Below are 17,308 nucleotides of genomic sequence, written 5' to 3' on the forward strand. Positions count from 1 at the left end.
TCAACATTGGTCCTCAGTTGAAAAGTAGAATCCAAGATGAATTTGTGGGTGAAAACGGAAGTCAAATTGGAGTTCGGATGAAAGACTTATTGCTAGTCAAATTATGGGTAAAAATCAAGTCAACAAAGACACGTGGCATGCAATCCAACGTCAAGGATGTAATTTTCGGTACTGTTTTGGGCACGCGGGAGTGAGTCGGTATTTTCAAGAAGACATTATCTGGTGCATCGCACATGAGAGCTTTAAAGCTCCCCTGACAGATCGAACGGACAGGAAACACGTGCGGTTGGATCAAACGGTTAGGTTTCTTTTTCTCGGTAGTCCCCACCTTACCGTATCTTTCTAATTAAAGGGATGGTGCCAACTCACCAGCAACGTGATATTCTATTGGGTTTGTTGAACCAAAATGGAAATAACCAATTGGCTAACCAAGAATAAATCTTTTTAAACTTCTCCTTCCTTCTTTCTCTCATCTTTTTATTATTTTAGAAACAAATCTCTTACAGTAGAGAGAGAAAATACATGGGAGCTGGTTTAGTACAGAGAAAAGCTAGAGGATATCAAACCGAGAAGGAAATAGTGGATTCGATTTTGAGGAAGATTTTCAGAGACCTTATCAGATATTTTTTAACAAAGAAATAAAGAGGACTATTGCTTCTTCTCGGCTGGAATTGGATGTAAATTGGCAAGTCTCTTTTGGAAAGAAGATTGAAAATATTTTAATTTAGAAAGTCTAGAGAGAGATAGCTGGAGATATAATCAAGAGAGAGAGAGAGAGAAGCCGAGAAGGACAGAGATGATCTTTGAGAGATATTCCATTGATGGAAGGGATGATGTGAGAAGATTTAGAAGATTGACAGAGGAGTTGAGTATTATTTTTCTATTCTTATCTATAAAACAGAGAGCTGTAGAGGAGGCAAATCATCTTGGTTTGGGGGTCAAAGAGGACCATCTCTAAGCTTAACCAAATAGAAAGATTAGAGAGAGAGAGAGAAACACCATTATCTTCATCTACTTCTTCTTCTTCTTATTCTGTAATTCTTTTAGTGAAAGAAAGAAATTATAAATTGAGAAAGAGTGATTTGTAGAGTGAAAAAGAGAGAAGAAATAGAAAACAATAGACATTTGATTTTCGGTTTTATTTATATATCTTCTTTTCTTCCTCTTCTTCTTGTTGTTATGGTTCCTGTTGAGAAAGATAGAGAGATTGAAAATAAAAAGAAAGAAGTGAGAAAACAGTAGAGAGAGGAAGAGAGAAATCAGTTGAGGAAGACGAGAAAACTGGTGAGAAAATAATTTTCCTACAGGGAAATCGTTTCCGAGAAGATGAGAACATCGATTTCCCTAAGGGTCTGTTTGTCTGTGAAACAGTAAAAAAGAAGGAAAACACTTCCCTTAGGGTCTGTTTGGTTGAAAAGCAGCAAGAAAAGTTAAATTCTTTTTTTTCTTATACTTCATATTTATTATTGTTAATCTCTTTAATCATGATTAGCTAAGATTCTCTATCTAGGGTTTTACTATGAAATCATATTTGACCTTTTGAGAAACATATTTTTGATCGATTGATTTTCTCGATTGTGCTTCAAAGTTCGATTTGTTTTAATTCGTCAAATCGATTTTCTTTTCATTGTTTATACTTTTAAATTTGATATATCATGCTTGTGTTAGATTCTTTGATGATACATGCTTATTGATTGATAGACAATAGTTTAGAGATTTATTTTTCGAAATAAACAATAACATTGTTATACAGTATCGGTTTTAAACGAAGACATCTCCCAGAATTAGGATAGTTCATTATCCGAAATTCTGAGTTATAGGAAAAGAGAATTGATTAGATATTGATTCTAAAAGTGATTTTATTGTGTGGATTCCAAAACCCTAGGCTTTCTCCCCCATTTGAGTTCCTTGTATCATTATTTGTTGAGTTAATTCCTATATGGCCCCCTACTTTGTGACCAGCTTCCTTTATGGCCCCCTTTTTTTCGTAAATTCAAATATGGCCCCCTATTTTCAAGTAAATGTCCTAATTGTCCTTCCTATTTATAATTTTTCAAAATAAAATTAAATACATTCCACCTCATTTCCACCTCACCTCACATGTCTCTCCACCTCACCTCTCTCTCCACCTTTCTTTCTCTCTCTCCACCTTTCTTTCTCTCTCTCTCCACTTCTCTTTCTCTCTCTCTCCACCTTTCTTTCTCTGTCTCTCTCTTTCAACCTCTCCCACTTCGTCTTCCCCGGCAAGGTCGCCGGCCGGAAAATTTTCCGGCCGGCGACCTTAAAAAAAAAAAAAAAAAAACTCTCATCTCTCTCTCTCTCTCAAAAGATTTCGGCGAAGGGGTTACCCTTCGCCGGAATCTGTTGAACCAGACCGGTCTGGTTCAACAGCAGACCTTCGAAGGGTCTGCTCGAACAGACCTTCGAAGGGTCTGCTCGAACAGACCTTCGAAGGGTCTGCTCGAACAGACCTTCGAAGGGTCTGTTCCGAGCAGACCTTCAAAGGGTCTGCTCGGAACAGACCTTCAGATCTGTTGAACCAGACCTGAAGGTCTGGTTCAACAGATTCCGGCGAAGGGTAACCCCTTCGCCGGAATCTTTTGAGAGAGAGAGAGAGATGAGAGTTTTTTTTTTTGTTTTTTTAAGGTCGCCGGCCGGAAAATTTTCCGGCCGGCGACCTTGCCGGGGAAGACGAAGTGGGAGAGGTTGAAAGAGAGAGACAGAGAAAGAAAGGTGGAGAGAGAGAAAAAGAGAAGTGGAGAGAGAGAGAAAGAAAGGTGGAGAGAGAGAGAAAGAAAGGTGGAGAGAGAGAGGTGAGGTGGAAATGAGGTGGAATGTATTTAATTTTATTTTGAAAAATTATAAATAGGAAGGACAATTAGGACAATTAGGACATTTACTTGAAAATAGGGGGCCATATTTGAATTTACGAAAAAAAGGGGGCCATATAGGAAGCTGGTCACAAAGTAGGGGGCCATATAGGAATTAACTCTTATTTGTTTTATTATTTTGTTCTTTATTATCTTATCACCAAAACCACAAAACAAATTTTCAAACAACACTGTATGATTTATAAGTCTTAGAATAGGTTTAACTAGTCTCTGAGGAACGAACCGGTCTTACCTGAAAAATTACAACTTGACACCCGTGCACTTGCGGGTGTAGACCTATTTAGGAAACTATCTAGGCCCATCAAGTTTTTGGCGCCGCTGCCGGGGAATATGTTTTAAATTTATTCTAATTTTGGAAAGTTTGTATTTTTGGTAAGTTTTGAATTTTGGATACTTTGACTTGCTTCTCTGTTTTTTGTATGCAGAACACTAAGGAGCTGAAGAGGAGGCGCAACAAGGAGGAGGACCTCAAAAGAAGAAATTTACTGTTTTTATTTTTTTGTATTTATTTTGGTGAAAGAGAGACTTAGACTTTTTAGTACTTTCTTTTGTTTTGACCCTAAATTGGAGGGCTTTTATAAATTGTAACCGAAAATCAAACGAAGCCTCGGGTTCGAACACTTGAGGGAAGAGTGGCCCGGGTCGTCTGCAAAGGTCATCGCCCGTCTTGAACGGGAGGTAATTTCTCTGACCACCCACGAATCCCCTATTAGTAGGCACTTTTCATAAGATCTTCGTAGTGCTTCCTTGGTTTTCGTGTTAAAAAAAAAAGGACCAATAGAAAGGAATCAAGTGTAGGTTCTGCAAGTGTCAATTCCCATCTTGTGATCGTGCCTGACTATCATGGCACATTTTTCTAATGGTTGGATGTACCCTGTTGATGATGATGACCTTGATCTAAAGGGACCCGTTATCAACCGAACTGATATAACCTTAAGAGAATACCAACAGTTGCGTAAAGACTGGCTTAACCGACGTGGTACGACTCTAAGAGATTATCAACGACTTAACGAGGGGAATAGGCTAGTTGAGCCTAACCGAACTGGTATGACCCTAAGAGAGTACCAACAGATGTGTAGAGACGAGCCTAACCGACCTGGTATCACATTTAGAGATTCAACAAATGTCTAGAAACGGTCCGATTAGTGAGTGGAGTAGACCAGAACCTGATCGATCTCGTATGCCATTAGGAGAACACCGACAAATGTATAGAGATGGTCAAAATAGTGATGGATATGGTCCGACACCAAATATATATGAGAGACCTTATAGTCCACACTATTCTGAGACCAAGGACTTTAGAGGCAGGTATGATCCTAATATGTACGGTGGGAGTTTTTATAAAGAGTCTTTATTTAATTACACTAGTGAGCCTTATTATGAAGAGACTCTTGAAGATAGATCTCGATCAGAATCCGAGAGTCGTCTTATTGAGATGATGTCACAATTTGCGTCTCAAACGCAGCAGGAGATTGAGTCCTTGACATAACAGATAAAAATGCTTAAGTCACGGTTGTTCGCCGACGAGGAAGGGGTTTCACCACCCCAAACTCAGGAATGTACTAGGTACGATGACGAGGTTAATACGTCTAACCCTAGTACTAAGTTAAATGTCGATGAATTTACTGATAATATGCTAGAGCCTGAAAGGTCTGATGACCTTGTTGTCTTGCTTCCTCCACCTATGTCGCCTCACCATGATAGGGCTACACTAGACATTGATATTCAAGATGATGGCTTTATGAGCAAGTTTGGGAATGACACTAATCTGAACTTTCCGACATTTGACACTTGTAAGGAGTCAGTCTTAGATGAAATGTTAGGAAGGCATGACACTATAAATAACTGCGAGGCCGCAGATGTCTTTGAGGACATTGATGACGCTAGAGACATGTTGGATAGTTTGTCAAACTGTTTACCTACGGAAACCATGGACCTTGACGTGGTCCCCGAGCATATTGCCTTACCCTCAGAGTCTAGTTTGACCTTTCACATGGTCTCAGACTCGGTTGTTGATCCCTTTTGGGACACTTCAGATGTCTCCTCGAGAACTTCTATGGAAATAGTGGATATTCTATCCACTAAACTTGCAGATGACTTTCTGCCTTCAACGGATATATTGACCCTTCATTGTTATGTCGATCCTTTTGATGAATTTTTAGACGTTGGTCCCAGTATTTATAGTTACTTAGTGGACTGTGCATCCACTAAGTTTGGGGATTGGCCCTCTTCTTTGATAGTCTCACATGCACTCTCTGCAATTCACAAAAATGTGAGACTATCGTTCACTGAAAACTTTATGTTTTGGGTGGACCCACAGATGTATCGGTTATTGGTTTACAGTTAATCACATATTTGTAATCCAGTAGGTATAATTTTTTTATATTTTTTAAGTCATCTGTTTCGTCTGGCTGAAGACGTTAAACTTAGCGCTTTCTGGGAGGCAACCCATGCAGAGGACGCTGAACCGGGTAATATCTTTCCCTTCACCCTATTATTTTTTGCATAGTCTTCAGAACATTGAGGACAATGTTCGGTTTAAGTTTAGGGATAGGGAAATGAATTTTTTTGCTAAGTAAAATTCAAAAGGGTTCAAAATTTTTCAAAATTTTAAATTTTTGGATTGAAAATATGAGTCTAATTGTTTTTGCTTGTTAATAGTTATAGAATCTAGTTGGTTGTACTACACTTTTGCTAAAGGTTTTTCCACGAATTTCGAGTCTTGAAGTTGTCTGTGCACTAGCCATGTGAGTGTTAGATAGGTGAAGAGTAGACTTTTCTAAGAAAACTTAATCGATCATTAGTGGAGACTTAATCTATGTGAGATTCTGAGCCTTTCTTTTTTTGCTTTGAGTGACCTCTTCTGCGTTAACTCCGAGTAGAGTGAAGAGCTACTCAACTTCGCAACATTCATTAGAGCTCAGTTGATCTCTTGAGTTCAAATTTTACAACCACTAGGGATGTCATCAGGAAGCGAACCTTTATTCTTGTAGTCTGAGAAACTTGAAAACAGTGTCAACTAGAGGAAAATAGGAACCTCATCATTTAGAACCCTGAGAATAAGGCATGAAGCAAAGTGGAGAGAATTACACCCAGGGAAAGTGTTAAGAAAGTATGTTATGTATTTTGAGTTTTATTACGAGAAGCGTATTGAATAAAAGAGAAAAAAAAAAGAAAAAAAAAAAAAAAAGAAAAAGAAAAAGAAAAAAGAAAAAAAAAATAGAAAAATCAAAGAAAAAAAAAAGTGTGTTTGTTTAGTTTAAGTGTTTATCCCTTGAATTAGTTCTTGAAGATTTGAAGACGTCGAGTTCTCAGGAGTTTTAGTCATATCGTCATTAGTGTCTATCGACCTCTAGGAAGCATTGTTAGACAGTAGATCAGGTTAGAAGAGTTGGTTAGCTTCCCCATTTCATATTAGTGGTTGTTTCCTTCTTTGAGATCAACCGTCCACAAAATTTTTCATGTGTTGAGTTTTCCTTCATATTCATACTAACACATAGAGTGAACCATTCTTGAGTGACTTGAATTTTTGAGTGTATGACCGTGAGGCAGTAGTTGAGGCGAAATGTATCGAGACGGTAATCAAGGTCTTGTCTTTTCAGAACCGAAATGATACTTATATTGGCTGGTCACGTGTACTTCGAGTCGTGATTACTAGTGAAGAGATTTTTAGCGTTTGTATGGTTTGATTGACTTGGATTTCATTTCTATTAACTTTTGAAAATCTACCGGATAAACATTTTTAGTCCATGTCATATTTAGACCCTTCTGGATTTTTGATATTTTTGAATTTTGTGGGTATATTCACTGCAAACCCTCACGAGACAAAACTCGTCCTCTAGGACAACCTAGAGGTTTAACGGCTTGTTGCATGTGCTAAGTGCAACCGTGATTCCCTACGAAAGTGGTGAACCGAGCTTAGTTCTATCTTTCTGTTTTGCTCGAGGACTAGCAAAATCTAAGTTTGGGGATGTTTGATGAGACATGAAAATGTCCCATCTGAATCTCTTAACTCGGGTTAGTTAGTCCAGTTCGAGCCGTTATTATGATGAATTGTTTGTTTCTCTCTCCCAGGTGTCTTTTATGGAGTTTAGTGCGTAAAACGGATAAAATCAAGAGAAAGACGTGTTAGAGGTATTTTGGTCATTTGTGATTCTGGAAATTTTGGTCAACATTGGTCCTCGGTTGAAAAGTAGAACCCAAGATGAATTTGTGGGTGAAAACGGAAGTCAAATTGGAGTTCGGATGAAAGACTTATTGCTAGTCAAATTATGGGTAAAAATCAAGTCAACAAAGACACTTGGCATGCAATCCAACGTCAAGGATGTAATTTTCGGTACTGTTTTGGGCACGGGAAATGCTAAATGTACAAAGAATCTTCGACAAGATTCTTGACAAAATGCTAAGTGAACGGTCCCGATCAAAGTCAAACTTTGAAAAACTTTGATCAACTTTTGTCTTTTAGTGAAAATGAGTCATTAAGTCGAGAATTTTGTCAAGGACTTTGTACATGTAGCACTCCCGTTTGGGCACGCGGGAGTGAGTCGGTATTTTCAAGAAGACATTATCTGGTGCATCGCACATGAGAGCTTTAAAGCTCCCCTTACAGATCGAACGGACAGGAAGCACGTGCGGTTGGATCAAACGGTTAGCTTTCTTTTTCCCGGTAGTCCCCACCTTACCGTATCTTTCTAATTAAAGGGATGGTGCCAACTCACCAGCAACGTGATATTCTATTGGGTTTGTTGAACCAAAATGGAAATAACCAATTGGCTAACCAAGAATAAATCTTTTTAAACTTCTCCTTCCTTCTTTCTCTCATCTTTTTATTATTTTAGAAAGGGAGAATTTGACATACACCCCCACTATTATATGAATATTAGGACTACACCCCCACTTTTTCAAAACTTTTGATATACACCCCCACTTGGACGGAAACCGTCAACTCAGAGTTAAGTTGGGTGTGTGCGAAACACACGCGCCAACCATGACGATTTTACCCTTTGTAGTTGTTGAAATATTTTGAGCGATTTTGACATACACCCCTACTATTATATGAATTTTTGGACTAAACCCCCATTTTTTTGAAAAAATAAAATTTTTCAATTTGCCCTCCAACGATCATCTTTTACCTTTTGTCTTATAAATTTATTTATCTTAGACAAGCTAAAAGGTCAAAGTGAAAGAACTATTTGAGATATCAAACTATAGAAAAGATGGGAGGAACTATTTGGGATATCAAGCGAAAGAACTTATTTATCTTATATGGGAGGAACTTATTTATCTTATTTGACATATAAGATAAATAAGTTCTTTCGCTTTGATCTTTTAGCTTGTCTAAGATAAATAAGTTTATAAGAAAAGAGGTAAAAGATGATCGTTGGAGGGCAAATAGAAAAATTTTGTTTTTTCAAAAAACGGGGGTGTAGTCCAAAAATTCATATAATAGTGGGGGTGTATGTCAAAATCGCTCAAAATATTTCAACAACTACAAAAGGGTAAAATCGTCATGGTTGGCGCGTGTGTTTCACACACACCCAACTTAACTCTGAGTTGACGGTTTCCGTCCAGGTGGGGGTGTATATCAAAAGTTTTCAAAAAGTGGGGGTGTAGCCTAATATTCATATAATAGTGGGGGTGTTTGTCAAGTACTGAAATGCATGTGTGGATATGTGAAGTAAATATCTATAATTTCACTTTACACAATTTCAAATATATGGAGAACTCTAAAAACACCAATTAGACAGGTTTCGACACTTTGGGAATTTGTTTACATGTTTCCACACTAAAATGTGAGTAACCCTAATGGTAGGTGGAGTGACATCAATGGAGCCATTTTTGAAGAAATTCTTCCCAGAGGTATACAAGAGAATGAAAGAGGATAAGAAAATAAGCATCTACTGCAAATTTGATAGTCAACTCTTGACATTATTCACATCTTCTCTGTACATTGCTGGACTTGTGGCTTCATTTTTCGCATCATCTGTCACAAGAGTTTTTGGTCGTAAGCCTTCTATACTCATTGGTGGTGTTGCTTTCCTCCTTGGTACCGCCCTTGGTGCCGCGGCCCTTAATATTTATATGCTCATATTCGGCCGACTATTACTTGGTGTTGGTGTTGGATTCGCTAATCAGGTATGTCTGACTCAAATTGACTCAGATTTGATTACCACAAAAGATTTTGGCATCTTCGGTACCAATTTTCTTGAAACAAGACCTCGCTTTTATTAAGGCTTCAACCACAGGGCGACTATTTAGTCCATCGCTTTTGCACAATCAACACTTTAACCTCTAAGCTCGTATAAGTTAACAGAATGACTCCTAAAACTGACAGTTTCGCTTGTGGACTCCGTTCATCATTGGTTCTCCGATAATTTCTTTGCAAGTTCTACCCTTGTTTTTCTATTGTTTTTGCCATTTCCTTCACTTGTCCATTTTATGTTCTTTCCTTCTTGTTTGTTTCACCAGGCAGTCCCACTATATCTATCAGAAATGGCACCACCTAGATACAGAGGAGCAATTAGCATTGGTTTCCAATTTAGTGTTGGCATTGGAGTTTTATCAGCCAATCTCATATCTTTCGGCAGCGAAAAAATCAAAAGTGGTTTTGGCTAGAGAATTTCACTTGCCATGGCTGCAGTTCAAGCCTTGGTCTTAACTCTTGGTTCCATTTTTCTTCCTGAAACTCCAAATAGCCTTATTGGACACAAAAAGGGGCACAAAAAGGCGAAATTGGTATTACAGAAAGTAAGAGGTGTTATTGATGTTGAAGCAGAGTTTGAAGATTTAATCGAAGCTAGTTCAAAATCGACAAAGACGTTACGAAATAACACGAACCCACTTAGAAAAATCTTGGAGAAAAAATATAGGCCTCAACTAGTAATGTCAATAGCAATTCCATTTTTCCAACAAGTAACAGGAATCAATGTCATTGCATTTTACGCACCGATATTGTTTCGAACAATTGGTTTAAGCGAGAGTGCTTCACTTATATCTGCAGTTTTGACAGGCCTAGTGGGCCTTTGTTCAACATTCGGGTCGATGTTTGCAGTCGATATGCTTCACCTATTTGATTGATGTTTTTCATTTTACCTGACTGGCTGACTCATTTATAGAATAAGCCAATTACCCAATAGAAAATCATGATTATCGAGCCGAACTGGATAGATATTAATAAGCCACTCACCAATAAATGTTAGAACGATAAATAGCTACTTCATAAATTGATCATAATTTGAGAAATCAAGAAAATGTATATCACTACAAAGAACGGAAAAAGTATTGATTTAATAGTCTTGTATGTTTGGCTCAAACGGACTCAAAATCAGCAAAATCTTCCTTGAGTCGAAGTCGAGATGAACTACTTTAATCACAGACAACAATTAGAACCCTAATCACAGACAACAATTAGAACCCTAATCACAGTTGTATGTTTCTTACCTGTTCAGTCAGTACATGTTTTAAGTACATATGATTTACCTGCTCTATTGATCGAACAACATTACAAGGTTTATCAACCTGCTCTATACTTGAGATTCATCAACAACAAAATTAACAAATGATTTACCTCCTGGGTTCAAGAACATTAACCCAAGTTGATCAAACTACTTGGGAGGGAATTGATATCCTAGGTTATAATGGCACGCTTTTTGAGCTTTCCAAGCACATAACAACTTTTCTCTTTTGTGTTTATGGCTGCAACATCTTGGGGAAACGCACAATTTGTACCAGGGGAGACCTGCGTGCAGTTAGACAAGAAAATGATTAGTTTTTTTTTCTGAATCAGATTTGAAATCTGACTTGAGGTCTGAATAGAGTTTAGTCATAAAGTGAAGTGTTTGTTTTCTACCGGACTCTGTCTAAATGGCTGTCTTTGTTCAAGTTAGATCTGAATTCTGACTTGATGATTGACTTGAGTCATAATAGAGTGTTATATTCTGTCTGACTCATATAAAAATTGCTAACTTAGGTTGATTTTGGGTACATTGAGTCACACTAAGAGTTGTTTATTTGTTCAGCTTAATCAAGGACTTGGCTAATTTGTACTTCATTATGGAGCAAAACGAATCCGAAAATTAAAATAGCACAACTTAAACGTCCTCAACAAGAACTTAGAACCTAAAAAATATCTAAAACCTCTACCAGACCATGCAGCTAGAGTCTTCCACTCCTCCATCGCATAAGAAAGAGAAGGTTACTTCTAGAACCTAAAAAAATTTGTTACCTAATCTTAGCAGTTATCGATGTAGGGGGGGGGGGGGGGGGGGCACTGTGTTCTTTTGGTTTTGGGGAAACAGAGGAAGCAGAAAAAGCTTTTGAGAAGTCTACATACTCTTGTTCTTCATTCACAGAAAAATCATCGTGCAATTTGCACAGTGGAGTAGGTTTGCACGATTAAACCACGTAATCACTTGTGTTCTTCTACGACTGACTCTTATCATCTCTTCTCTAGTTTTGGTGATTTGTTATAACAGATATCATGAACATATCAAGGTTAAAATTTGACTAATGGGAAATAAGGATTTCTTAGAAGAAAACTCAAGATGGCTTACTAGGTAAGAGGTCCGCCAAATGCCATAATCATCAGTCAATTTGCCTGTATCTACAACACGGTAAAGGTATGATGTCATAATGTATGTACTTACATCGTACAGGATTTCCTCGAGCTTCAGTTTGATGGCTCCGCTCTTGTATACTAGCATTTTTCCCAGATACCCCTGCGGCAACTTATTCAAACCTTTTCCTGGAGGAGCTATATTTTGGGATGGTGGTGAGCTGCTACTTCCAGATGTCTCTTTCCCCTTGGCACTAGCCAGACGTTTAACAAAAGGTAGGGAAACAGGTAGCTGAAGAAAGAACATGTCTGTTTCTCCACTTTCCTTCTGTCAACACCATCAATTAAGTATAAAAAACCCTGCCTGACTGTATAATGTAAAAGCTAAAGCGGGAGTCCCGGACAATTAGTTCTTATTAAGAATTGTTTCAAACCTTGCTAATATCTAAGAATATGACAACTGTTACAGTGTTCTTGTCGTAGACCTTAAGCCAGATCAAATCTAAGATATAGCCGTCCCAAATAAAGTTAAAAGAACAACCACGAATCCTCAGCCTTCTCCTAGATTCCTACTTGACATTTTCTAATACTGTCTTTTGTGTTCTCCTAGATGGTATGGTATTTATCAGATAACTTACCGTCAGGCCTAGCTCTTCAGCTGGATTTATAGTTGTTTCATCATACTCCAGGTTAACTGATCCCTGCCCAAATTCTTCCTCGTCCAGAAGTTCTAAAAGAAAACTAGCGATTCATAAATGATCTTGTAACAAAATATCTCATACGGTAAAAGATGGGAATGCTATACTAAAGCTTACCTGGGTCACCCAGGTTGGGCCTCCTCATGGGAAGGGTCACTGGGTAGTTACTGTGGTAGTCCTGTATTGTATTCAAAGAAGATAGATATCACAATAAAATTTACTTTTACTAGCAAAAACAGATGGAGCTGAGCAAGGTCAACTCTTACCCAAGGTTCGACATATTTTTTTTCTTTCTTCATTTCATTAGGTGCAGTTGAAGTGGGGCCGTACCTGAGAAGGAAAGAGATATTGCATGAAGCGTCTTGTTTCTTGGGATTCATACTGATGTTTCATTAGATATACGAATTGCTTACCATCACTAGCAGCAACACGTTGAGCTTTGGATCTACTATTTTCACCATGTGACCTTATTGAAGTTGATCCACCGGTATTACCAAATGCAACTTGCATAGGTGGAGCTGCTGCATGTTAGAATACTAAAAAATAAGGAAGAACTGAGAGATAACAAATCAAGAATCACAACTTATAATGGTTAAGGACAATTAGTATCAATCATCTTTAGAGAGGATAAATAGTGAAACATTCTATTTTACCATTTACCAAAATTTATAAAACTAAATATAAACTATTCGGCTTATAGGTGGGTTTCCCTGCTCCATAGGACTAGATATTTTAACCAAGGGACATTTCAAGTCTTTGATGATTTATATTCTCTTTCTTATCATTGTGTGATCAAGTTGAACACTCATCTACATATGGTATTACAAAATTAAACTTATGCCACTAAAATTACTTGACATCCAGACTTCTAAATACTCGAGTTATTTGGTCTTCGAATCTGAGGAAATAGCAAGATATTGCAAATTGGAGACTACTGTAATGAATGGAAACCCCACAACTAAGTTAGCTCAAGGATCTTCACTATCAAAAGAAAGCTAAATAAGAGTGCGTGATATGGTTTCAATGCTATGATTCATCTAATATATAACTTTCTAGAAACTAATTATTGTGGACAACTTAATGATTTCAATTATTAGTCGTAGAACTAGCAGATCAACAATTGTATATCAAAACACATCATAGTTCAAAACCGCATGAAGATGGGAATGTGAGATATAAACCACGACCCAAATTTATCAAAATATACCAATATCCATGTAAAATACAGCACTATAAGAAAGATAATGAGATAATGAAGGCTTTTATGAATGATAAACAGACTCCGTTTCCTTAGAACCCTTTTCTGACTGTTTCCGCAGTAACTTATACTACTTGAGACATTGCAGGTCGACCTAGCAAGTGAAGGGTCTTATAACCAAATGCCAAATAACTGAACAAGGTTTTTTAATATCATAAGTAAGAAAGTTCACTTCTTCAGATCCCGTAAAAATTTCAGAAGGATTAGGATGAAATAAGTCAGTCCCACTGACTCTAAAGGGTAACAATAGCATTGATTATTTTGACTTGACCAAATTGGCATGCACGTAGATTAAAATGTTCATTTAGTACGAACTCATCTATAGAAGATGAACATTTTAGGGTCCAAAATTAAAGAGTGATATAGGAAAACAACTTACACTTTTTATCAACTTTTGGCATCTGCCTTCGTGATCTTTCCTGTGAACGGGGAATAAGAAAAAGTATTGTATTTGAACAAAGTACTTACAAAGGTAAATTTCTATAGAGATTAAGAAAGGATAGGAAAACAGATTAAAGACTAGTACATTGACATGTCTCAGCACCTCCGTCATCTGGGCAGCTTCTGCTTCTGCTTCTGGAAGTGTTTCACTGCGTGAAACTGAAATAGTTACTTGTGCTTCCAAACATACAACGGTTTTGTTTTTCTTTCTTCACGTCACCACCTCGACCAGTAAACTAGTAAATTATTGGGTATGAACGTTAACATCAATCTTTTTTTTCCTCATATTCACGTCTTCTTTTTTCTGTAGTCAGTTATGACTACATTACATCTTTGAATTTCATGAAGAGAACTACATTAACTTTACAGAATTCTAAATAAACAAGCATGAAACACTTAGCAATATAAATCAACTATAGAGATAAAAGCAAAGAAAATACAAATGTCCATACGTTTAAGTAGAATTCGGAGTTACAATGCAAAATTAAGATTTGATGCAAAGTGAAGAATGTGTGTTTTGTTACTTGTTACTTTTGTACAGGAAAAAGACTTGGAATAAAGCTTGTGAATGAGGAGCACGGATCAAGGATTTGTACCACTTCTGATGTCTTCTTTTTTCGATCATAATGATGGTGAACATCTATTTCGCATGTGGCCATCACTTGTCGTACTCGAATGATAATTAAGTTTGTCCCTTGAATGGCTTCAACTTGGAAAACCCAATCATTTCCTTTCCAATTAAAGTGAATAATTTCTTCAATCCAATTACTACTCTTGTCTTCCTCTTCGCGTAGAATCCACATCTTCAAAATCTTTTTTGTTCTATCTATCTCTAAAATAGCTAAACATCCATCAACCTCTAACATATGATGTATGCTCCCAAGAGGAATAGGAATCGAGATCATCTTGATTGTCTCATTTCTAACATCAAATGCTAATATAAAATTGAACATCTCGTAAGATGGCCCACAAGGCCTCCAAAAAATAAAACCATTTGCATAAATATAATCAAAATAGCCAACATCACATGGTAGTCTCACATCAATTCTTCTCCAACAAGTGTCTTTGCCTATTGTGAATACCTCACAAAACCTAATCTTCTTAACCTGAATGTCATCTTCAGGGTATACGTACCATAAGCGAATGGCTTTATATACCTTACTTATAGGATCAAATCCTAATCCATACATTTCAAAGGAATGGGAATCAAATTCTTCAAAACTTTCCATTATCTTTGTATCCTCCTCTAGTGTGCCCAATTTTCTTTCTTCTCTAGTGCTAAGATTGTAAAGAATAATTGAGTTTTGGTTGCCCGTCTCGCGAAAACATATCAAACCATTTACGGGTTTTAAAGTACACAAGTCATTTGTTAAAACCTTATGAGTTTCACTATCTGCTGCACATTCACGTAGATGCATTGAAGATAAAGAAGTTTCATGTTCCATTATACTGCCATTTGTTAAAAGGAGCATAGGATTGTTTTTGGGATTGTTCTTGGATCGGGTGAAATATAAATCATGGAAGTGTGAATCGTTTTGAATAAAATACTGCCAATGTTTAGATACTGATTTAAAACGCATCAATGACTTTATAGGAAGTCTTAGCATTATCTCTAATACTAAATTATCAAGAAACATAATATTAGTAGGGTTGGGAGTATGATAATTACCAATATCCATCTTTCTCTTCTTCATGGCTTTCTCTTTCTCTGCGTCTTCTTTCCTCAATTTTTTCTCTCTGTTTCTATCCATAAGAATACCAAGTTGTTTTCCCCTTTACTCCTTTATATAGTAGATTTGGGTGGGTTTCTGATTTGAGGATTAGGTTAGGAAGAAAATTACTTTTGTAGGGAATTTACGGATTTTGGTTCAGTTTTGCAACTTCCCATATTTCTGATTTGGGTGGGTTTCCATACTTTTTTAGGGAATTTCCATATTTCTGATTTGAAGACTCCCAAATTCGAGAGATGATGAAAGGAATCGTTCTATGGGATTTACTCACCGCTCATCAGTTGTATCGAGAGGGAGAGAGGGTGAAGTCACTTTTCACTCCACTTTCCTTTATGATCTGGACCATACAGAGATTCAACGGTCCAGATCTGATTTGTTCAGAGGGATTTAGTCATAAACTCGCTGGTTTCGCGGACTAGACTCATATTCCGCAAAATTTGAAAAGTAGCAAAATGAAGCCACGTGGCCCCTCTTAATTGGGTCGCTACAGTGTCGCTTTTGGGCTTTCGCCCCAAACAGCATTATTACTCAGTCCTTCCGAGCCAATGATAGGGTCTTAAAATCGGGATCGTTGATTTTAATCAACCGTCCAGATTATAAAAAACAAAATTTTAAATTTTAAAAACCTTTCAAAATTTTACACCGCTTTCTCTCACCTGTGCTTCCCCTCAACTACGGGTGGGATTTTGGCCTGGAACCCGTCCACGACCGTTCGAGTCCGGAGGGTCAGTGACCGTCTGAGGCCCGAATCAGTCAGTCACCGCTCGACGGAAAGAGCTTAAGTGGACGGACGCGAGCACAGGTCCTTACCCAGTGACCCGACCGAGTCCGCCCGGCCGAACCCTGCAATACCCGTCCGTTTATCCTACTCGTTATACCCGCCCGCCTATATGATTGGTTTTAAGCCTTTAGATTTGGAGGATTAGCTACGACAATTAGATTTCAAGAGTAAAAATATATAACCCTAGAAATCACTTTTCTTAATCTTGTCTTCAACTCTCTACTTTTCTAGTCTCTTTCTCCTTCAAATCTCGATATTTCATCAGTAACCCTCGAATCCACAATACAACGATCGTAATCCATGAGAAGAAGAATAGAACTGATGGTAATTCGTGAAAAATCTCAATGATTATCTTTTAATTTTGTGTTCATTTGCCTTTTGGAATTATAAAATGAGAGTTTAGAAAGTTGTATTTAGCTACTAAACAATTTTAATTTCGAATAAAAATTTCTTTATTTGTCCATTAGTGACCGGTGCCCGACCGACCGATACCCGATTTGTCCGGCTATCAAAACGGTCACGGACGGGCACTTTGTTGGAGAAAAATCTAAAATGTCCGTCCGTTTTGTCCTGAAGTCCGAATGGACAATTAAGACTTGTGCCCGTTCCGTCCGGACCGGTTGAGTTAGTGTCCGTTTCCCGCCCGTCCTGACCGATTCCCACCCCTACCCTCAACTGAACCCTAAACCATCAACTTTACTTCTTATATTCTCTTGTCGATTTTCGTCATAATAAGAGGTAATCCTTGCTCTCTTAAGTCTTGTTTATTGTATTATAGAGTTCTTATTTTCATCTCAATAGATTGTTTAAGAAAACCTAAAAATGTCAAAAACTATAACCAAACCTAGCGCATACTTTGTTTATCGATTCATACTCCTCATTTCACCAATTTTGAATTATTATTTCTTGTTAAACATTGGACTTTATTTTTTGTTTACTGTTTTTCAATGTTTGA

At 37.5% G+C, this 17,308-nt stretch overlaps 1 protein-coding gene and 1 pseudogene across 10 annotated transcripts; one reads left to right on the top strand and one right to left on the bottom strand.

Annotated features, from left to right (window-relative positions):
* Positions 1-8,696: 8,696 nt before the first annotated feature.
* LOC147537433 (hexose carrier protein HEX6-like) lies at positions 8,697-9,995 on the top strand (annotated as a pseudogene). The gene is made up of 2 exons (XR_015225873.1): positions 8,697-9,026; positions 9,360-9,995. The product of XR_015225873.1 is annotated as a hexose carrier protein HEX6-like (transcript).
* Positions 9,996-10,124: 129 nt separating this feature from the next.
* On the bottom strand, positions 10,125-15,827 carry LOC147537434 (uncharacterized). Of its 9 annotated transcripts, none has more exons than XM_086639997.1 (9): positions 15,512-15,789; positions 13,928-13,991; positions 13,781-13,820; positions 12,557-12,664; positions 12,410-12,473; positions 12,261-12,321; positions 12,084-12,175; positions 11,537-11,773; positions 10,125-10,629 (listed from the first exon to the last, which is right to left on the bottom strand). In XM_086639997.1, the coding sequence occupies exons 5-9, from the start codon at positions 12,440-12,442 to the stop codon at positions 10,519-10,521; spliced, it is 534 nt and encodes a 177-aa protein (XP_086496123.1). In that variant the 5' UTR covers positions 12,443-12,473; positions 12,557-12,664; positions 13,781-13,820; positions 13,928-13,991; positions 15,512-15,789; the 3' UTR covers positions 10,125-10,518. The 9 variants fall into 9 exon arrangements, 7 of the variants coding, with proteins under 7 accessions (XP_086496123.1, XP_086496124.1, XP_086496122.1 ...); XM_086639998.1 differs by having other exon boundaries at positions 12,557-12,661; positions 13,928-14,078; positions 14,341-15,789; XM_086639996.1 differs by having other exon boundaries at positions 13,928-14,078; positions 14,341-15,789.
* Between the last annotated feature and the right edge of the window lie 1,481 nt (positions 15,828-17,308).

This window comes from Eschscholzia californica, unplaced genomic scaffold (assembly GCF_041429995.1).
Source record: "Eschscholzia californica isolate CP2 unplaced genomic scaffold, dmEscCali1.0.p SCAF_5, whole genome shotgun sequence".
Taxonomy (NCBI): Eukaryota; Viridiplantae; Streptophyta; class Magnoliopsida; order Ranunculales; family Papaveraceae; genus Eschscholzia; species Eschscholzia californica.